The following is an 8,062-nucleotide window of genomic DNA, read 5'->3' as shown; positions in this document are numbered from 1 at the left end:
GGGGGGGGAGAGACAGGGCAGGGGCCTCCAGCCACCGAGCGCCGCGCAGCCCAGCCCCGAACGGGCGGGAGGTGGCCGCAGCCCGGCTCCCCATGAGCGCCTTGGTGTCGCCTCGCAGCGCCCCGAGGTGCCGCGGCTCGGGCCGGGCGGGAGGAGGAGGAGGTAGCGGTGTCGCTGATGCGCTGCGCCTTGTGCTTCCCCACCAGGTGTTCTCCCTCTGGCTTCCTATGTTCTATTACCAGGAGGATTTCTTCAGAGAGTACCTCAAGATGATGGCGAATATTGTCGTCCTGAACCTGCTCATTTGTATTTCTCTGGCTTTCTGGATCGTGTCCATGACTGCGAGTACGTACTACGGTGAGTCCAAAGGCCGGGGGCTGGGGAGAGGCCCGCACGGCATGCCGAGGGGTGAGCCGACCCCCCTGCCCTGCCCTGCCCTGCCTTGCCCTGCCCTCTGCTCTAGGCCCTGCAGGCTGGTGGGGATAGAGGATTGGAAGAGGGGTGTGCACAGCCCCTTCCATCGTCAGTAGAGCAGAAAACCTCAGTCCTGACGGTAGCTGATAATGGTTTAGAAGGTGTAGCCACTGTACCCTTCTTTGCAGCTCTGCTCAGGGATCCCGTTGAATTTAAAATGTTGGTATCCTTTGTGATTTATCTCCCTAAAAGAAAGCAAACAGGATAAAAATCAAAAAGTGAAAAGAAAGAACGAGCTGATAGATGTCTTTGTCAGGGGAAGTAGTGACAGCACGGGAGGAGTGTGCCAGCCTTCAGAACAGTTTTAGGAATGCACGTGCAGCCTTTGAACAGGGCACGCAAGAAGTTTTCCTTGGTCAAGGAACAGAGATACAGGGGAAACGGTACAAGAAGAGAGGGATGTATGCATGGAGCTTCTGGCATGGGTGTATACAGTCAGCTCTGTGTTCTGTTTGGGCAGCTTAGGCAGGCTGTGGGTTAGTTGTGTGTAGTTGCAGGGACACTAGTACTTTCTGTGGTCTGTCATTTCAGTTCTAGCACCATTTTTACAGCAGTGTGCGAAAGCAGCAGTACTGCCTTCAGCATCAGTTCAAGCCTAGAAGAGTTTAACAGCTTTCCCAGGACACATAAAGACCTGTGCTTAAGATCTCAGCCAATTTCATGCAGGAAGAGCTCCAGTGTCATTGCAGTGTTGCCGAGAGTGCCTAGGGATGCAGTATGAACACCCTCAACTGCCTAGTGTCACCTGGATCCAGAAGAAGCTAGAATAAATATCCCACCAGTATAAGCTGACTTTTGCAGTGGCAGCTGGATGTCTCTACTCAGTGTTTTTCAGTGCTTCAGGCTTTAGGATGGGGTATTAGTCCTGGTACAGCGTTAAATCTGTGTTGTCTGGACACTTCTACTTTGGCTTGTAGTGAGGTGCCAGACACATAGAAGGTATGCAGAAGCAGGCTTCACAACCAGGTTTTGTTTGTGTCATTTAGAGCTAGCCAAGTTGGATTTAAACACACAACTTCATTTGTGCATGTCTGCTCTCTATAGGTATAGCGCTCTGAGTTTCGCCTCTAATTAGGGTATTCTGGTCCTTGCTATCTAACGTGACTGAGAATTGACAGCGTAGAGTAGAGAGGCCTGATACCAGGTAGGTCAGGATAGGGACTGATACAAAGGAGGAGACTGCAGACAAATCCTCCTTTTCGTAGAGAATGATTATGGAACAAGAAGGACATAACAACTTTTGTTGTCCATTTGCTTGAGACTAGGGAAAGACCTTGGCTTGAGGAGGTGAATGAAGTGTATAGTAGGAGTGGGCTTAATGAAATGGGAGTGATAACTTATTTAAGTTCAGCCCATAAAAGCAATCAAATGCACAGTCCTTAGCCATAAATATAAAAATACTACAAATATACATTTATTAATTTACAGTTTATAGTTCATAGTAATGCTTAAGCACCAAACAGTGACCAAAATGTTGATAAAATGGGAGTATTGAAGAATCCATAATAAACTGATGAATGTGTTCTATCTTAGTCTTAACTGCTTACATTTAGTAGTAATTTAGTACCAGTACTTTTCTCCGCCCCCCCCCGCCCCGCCCCAAGGAAATACAAAAAGGTCAGTTTAAAAATGACCTTAAAAAGATGAAAATTCTGTTTGTTAACCAACCAAAAAGAACTCCTTTATGTTCTCGTACTGCTCACACTCAAGTTAATATCAAGAACCTTCTTGGTTTGTGATAAGCACTACTTGACTAGAGCACTGGAGATAGCTTCATGCTCAGCCTGTGCTTGTCACCTGAGTTTTTGAGTCAACTCTTGGCTGCAAGACTCCCTTGCACGCCTCCTGTGGCGCTGGGGCTTTTCAGTACACAGAAGTTTTCGTCTTGTGAATCTTTGTGCTTGCAGTGACAAGTGTTTTACTGTGAAATATGTTTGCCCTACTTTGTACCAGGGAGCCTGCAAAGCTCTAGGTACTGCTGATGCGAAAGTTTTTGGTGAAAACCATCACGTTTAGCTTTCCAGCAAGACAAGCTGCTGTGCCTATGTGAAATCTTTCTTCTACGAGTTTCAAACCCACTTTAATTCTAGACTTGTGATGTCTTATACTCGTGTAGCAGATGTGATAAATAACTTCTCATGATTTTGTATTTTTTAGCTCAAAGGCTACATTAACAATTAGCTTTACTTTTCAAAAGTTTGTGTTTTTTTTTTTAACAGAAGCTGTCACTTGAAATCTTACTGAGATGGTCATCAACTTAAAGTACATTTTTGAGAGCCTGACACCAAGTTCAAAAGGATTGAAAGGCCTGATTTTTTTTAGAAAGTGGCCATGCCACTTTCACCCAGTAGACTGGCTTTCTTGTTATTTCTCTGGTAGTGAAATTCTCTCAAAGTAGTGTAGTTCAGGATATAATCAATAGCTTTCCTGTCTCTCTGACTGCAAAGATGGAAGACTGTTAAACTGTAGTATTAAGGAACAATTTCTTCTCAGACTTTGAAATTTCAGTATTCTCTAAGATGTACTTTTGGCATCTTTTGCAATGAAATTTGTGTCTTCCAATTTAAAGTCAAAATGAGGTGATGGAATATAAAGGTTGTAAGAATCTTACTACTAAGGCAGTAATTTATTGAGTCAGTTTTATGATTAAAATAATATACCTTTTAACTGGACAATAACAACTCCTTTATTAACTTTGTTAACTGCTTTTATTTTAGTAAGTGTTCTGGAATTTTAGAAGGAAACAAGTATGTTTAGGACACTGATAAATTGTCTCCTTAGAAGATAAGTTGCTATGGACACTAGTGCTTTATGGAATAGTGTGGAATTATGACAGCTGAGTGGCATATTCTTTTCCTGTTCTGCAAGCTTGTTTAAATTCAGATCATAGTGACTTGAATGACTAAGCAAAGGGAACAAACTGGGAACACAAGAAAAAGCTTTTTAGAAGGCTCCATAGATACTTTGATGAGAAAATAGCTTGATTTTTTTGTATTCGGTTTTGTTTGTAAAAGTAAACCATTTATAGTTTTGAAAACCAGCATTTTTTTTGTTTGGGAGTTGTTCAGCTGGTCTGTCTTAGCAGTTTAAATTTAATAATTGTCAGTGAAGAATATCATTAAAAGCAGTCCTTTCTTGTAAAGAGTTTTGGGTCTGACTAATTTCCAGTGAGAAAATAGCTTGATTTTTTTGTATTCGGTTTTGTTTGTAAAAGTAAACCATTTATAGTTTTGAAAACCAGCATTTTTTTTGTTTGGGAGTTGTTCAGCTGGTCTGTCTTAGCAGTTTAAATTTAATAATTGTCAGTGAAGAATATCATTAAAAGCAGTCCTTTCTTGTAAAGAGTTTTGGGTCTGACTCATTTCCAGATAAATACATCAAAAATTCTAAGTCGGCTTTATTTTCTGTGTGACAAGGAGGATAACAGGTGAGCCATTTTTGCATAGATGTTAATACTAGACCTGAAATAATTTATTTCTCTTCAGTTCCCAAAAGGCAGTATACTTTCCAAATACAGAAGCTTTGATTACGTAGAATTGCTTTCATATGAAAGCAAGGAATCGATAGATTTAAACTGTGCAATGTATTGCAATTGTTAGCTCTGTGAGAGAACCAATAACCTACGATCAAATATTTGAATACCTGTAACACAGGAAGCTCAGTGTGATTAAATTATGTTAACCAGTAAACAAAGTAAAGAGGAAGCTCAGAGCTGTCTTCTTAATTTTGCCACCCCTAAATTCACACATACTGTTCACTTAGCAAATACGTAAACCTAAAATCCATACTCATGGGAAATCATAAGGCAGGACTTGAGTAATGTGGCAATTTGGTTGCAGCTGCTGTCAGAGAACAAAAATCAGTGAAAAGGATTCCCCCACTATGTGGGGCACATTATCTCATAGAAAAAGAAGTGTATCTCCCAGCTTAAATACCTGTTCTCGGTCTATGCTGAATATACCATGCCACAAAGAAAATAATTTCTCATGCAAACATGTTGTGCAAGCGAAAAGAAATTCTCTTGTCACTAAATCTGTTTGATTGCGCTGTTCTAGATAGGATTGAGAAAAAATAACAAGGAGGACAATGGAATGTAGAAGTGGAAAAGAATTAGTCTAGAGAATCCTCAGAGAAGAAAAAATTTCTGAGAGTAAATATGCATTACAAGGCATGAAATTGTTGGATGTAGCTGGCTTTTCAACAAGTCTCTGCAACGCTCCGGACCAAAGTGTGCAGTTAGCTGTCTATACTGCTGCCAGATTGGGAAGAGGCTGTGCATGCATGTGCAGTGGCGAAGGACTACGCAAGGCAAAGAGTAAGAAGTCTAAATCATCTGTGATTCTCAGCTAAACCAAATTTTCTGTAGATTAGAGAAACAGACAGGACAAGGAGAACTGCACTAGATAACTTCAGGCTTGCTTGAGGATAAATATTCAGGTGGAAACTAGACTATATAACACCCAACTTGTATGTCATGTGGCTACCTTTCCTTAAATACAGAATTTATAGTGTGTATTATTCTTTACTAAAAATCATGATTTTGGGAACCCAGTGGCTTGCTGAAATAAGTTTAATTTTTTAAGTGTTCCTAGTTTCCTTCGTATGTTTCTAGGACTAGCCCTTTTGGTAAAAAACACAGGGTTAACAAAGTTGTAAGAACATCCATTGTAAAGATAATGGATGTGTTCTCAGGTCCTGAGGGATACAAATTCCCTGAGATTCGCTGCTGTGGTGGAGAGAGGGACCCAAGAGTGTGGTTACCATGGATAAAGGTGATCAGATAGTAATGCAAGAAAAGATGATGAGAAGAACAGGGAGCAGCAGGGCAAATATGTGTTTTACACCACAGCTGTCTGTAATTGATATACCGCATGACTGAAGAGATAAGTAGCCTGGTTCAATACAAGCAGGTAATCGGGGGAGAGGAATTAGACCATCCAGGTTACTTAATATATTCTCATCTTTTTTTTGGAAACGAAACACCGTTCACTCAGCCAGAAAATCAATAGATCGCTGGAAATTGTAAGATCTTGGTGTCTCTCTGCTATGAGTACTGCATGCACTTGCGGTCATCCCATTTCAAAATGCCCATAGCAGAATTAGAAAGGAATAGGGAAGGCAGCAAGGATGATCAGAGCAGGTAACAGCATCCATTTGAAGAGGATATAAATACGTGAAGATATTTCAGCATAGAAGGGGGACATCTATATAGGTCATGAGTGGCAGGAAGAATGTGAATAGGAAATCATTATTCAGTTGGTCGTAAAATTTAGCACGTGTCCGATGAAACTTGAGGCAGCAGGATCTTTGTTGTTCAGCTTTTTGAAAGGCCTTTTTCAGTGCATCTAAAAACAGTATTCAGGTGTGTGGGTGGTTGAGATGAAAATTATAACTGTTTTTAAAAATGGATTGGACAAATATGTGGGGATTTTAGAAATGCCAACATAAGAGTTCCCAATAAAACAGGGAAGATCAGTCTGTATCTGTTCCTTACGCTCTTCCCTTTAGCGTGTGCAGGTCACCACTGCCAGATGGGATTCTGAGTCAGACACATGTTTGGCTTGATCCAGTTTGGAAGTTCTTGTATTTTCAACCAAGTATAGTGTGGAAACAATCAGAAGGTTTTGGATACCAACAAAAGAGGAATATTTCTTTTTTAAAAACTGTAAAAGAAGGTCAAGCATCTAAACTTCCTTTCTCACATCAGCATAAATCATCAGTGATGCTGTGATTAAACTGATGGTTTGTTCACAGACCGGCAGAAGGACAGAATCAGTGTACAAAATAAATGTATATATGAACTGCCGGACTTCCTGCTAGTTTTATTGGATGACATCAAGTATCGCTGTAGCTCAACTAAGCATTTAACTGTATTACTGAATATATAAGTTTTCAAAACTAGAATAAAAATGGTATCGTACTAATGTTAAAGCATAGAAACACAGCCATTAGCTAGCTTATGTGTGCTGACATCTTCTTTCTCCACATAGACATGAAACTACTTCTGAAGTCTTCTGTCAGCTAAGTAGCAGCAGTCTTTCTATTAACATAGTGTAAAATTCTAATTGATGGCATAGACAACAAAGTGACAACATTAGGTACATCCTAGGAATAATTCAGAATACATAGATGATGAAAAAAGTTGCCTGCTTTTCGTAGCCAAAAGCTACCAAGCTAAAGCTTTTGATAAACAAGAATGACTTTTCCTAAAAACACTGGTGTTTGGGATGGTTTGAAAAACAAGGTAAAGCTTCCAATATATTGTTCTAATTTTCCTTCCATTACAATGCTAAAAAACATTAGTGACCATAGACAGTGTTGTTCATTCTCTTTATTGCTGTCATATTTTCTGAAACTTCATCAAAAAAAGAATCATAATAATAATAAAAAATTCAGATTTGTTATTGTAGTTACCAGAGAATCAGTCATAGCATGATCTATGAGGGAAGATCTTGCACTAATTTATTTACTTAAGGTTGTTTTGCAGTCTCTTTACGTGTTTTGTTAACTGGAATTTTAGTTTGAATCTTACTCATATTTTAAACTGAATTCTACATAACTTACTGTGGATGTATGGGTTGTTTGATTTTTTTTTTCCTAAAATCTGAACTTCTCTCTTCCATCCAAATCAAGTTCCAGCTGGTCTTAACATTTTGAATGCTAAGTTTTGGAGTTTATAAATCCCTTTTAGAATGGAAAATATCACCATGTTTGTTTCTTGACACATTTGCTATTTCTTTGTAATTAATTTTAGTTAATTTAATGTATTTTTTCTGTGAAGGCTGAATAGAAAAATTATGTAGATAATTGCAGATGTTTTGGTCTTCCATTCATAAGAATACATTTCTTCTAAAGGGTAAAAAGTTTCATCTCTATTAAGATCAGATTTTAAATATATACTAGAAGGTAATTACTTTTAAGATATAAAGGCATTGAAAAGGCTTATAAGGATCATCTGTAACCATTTTATTTGATTTATCAGGTACTTTACGACCCATTTCTCCATGGCGTTGGCTTTTTTCAGTCTTGGTTCCACTACTGATTGCTACACAGGGTTTTAAGAAGAAGAGTCTTGATCACAGCGGTGCATTGGGAGGTACGTTTTTTCTGAGACTATTCAGCTAAACATTTAATAAACTAAATTAAGGTCCTTTTTATTGTATATAATATTCTTTTAAGACTTTCCTACCTAGTTCTATTGTAATAAAAGTATAAATGTAAGCATATATACCTTGAATTCATACTGGGTTTTTTTTTCTTATGCCTGTTTAAATAATCGAGTTAATTTTTGCTGCTGTTTGTAATTAATTTGATTAATACTGTCATTGGATTATATAAACCTCTAAGATTGTTTTAAACTTTAGTACAGCATGTGGTTAAATCACATTTTTGTTTGACATATAGATGGGTTCTGTCCTGGTTTCGGCAGGGATAGAGTTAATTTCCTTCCTAGTAGCTGCTATAGCACTGTGTTTTGGATTTAGGGTGAGAACAATGTTGATAACGCACCGATGTTTTAGTTGTTGCTAAGCAGTGCTTACACTAGTCAAGGACTTTTCAGCTTCCCATGCTCTACCGACTGAGAAGG

General features: G+C 38.9%; 1 protein-coding gene across 1 annotated transcript in view; it reads left to right on the top strand.

Moving 5' to 3' along the window:
- Positions 1-207: 207 nt before the first annotated feature.
- TMEM19 (transmembrane protein 19) overlaps positions 208-8,062 on the top strand; it is a 16,118-nt gene continuing 8,263 nt past the window's right edge. Inside the window, exons 1-2 of the mRNA XM_009273210.1 lie at positions 208-357; positions 7,457-7,570. Coding sequence (XP_009271485.1) covers positions 228-357; positions 7,457-7,570 — 244 coding nt within the window. The 5' untranslated portion in view covers positions 208-227. The remainder of the gene's footprint in view (positions 358-7,456; positions 7,571-8,062) is intronic.

The sequence above is a fragment of the Aptenodytes forsteri genome, unplaced genomic scaffold, assembly GCF_000699145.1.
Source record: "Aptenodytes forsteri isolate BGI_AS27 unplaced genomic scaffold, ASM69914v1 Scaffold366, whole genome shotgun sequence".
Classification (NCBI taxonomy): domain Eukaryota; kingdom Metazoa; phylum Chordata; class Aves; order Sphenisciformes; family Spheniscidae; genus Aptenodytes; species Aptenodytes forsteri.
Note: the sequence above shows the minus strand (reverse complement) of the source record. Positions and strands in the feature narration are given on the sequence as shown.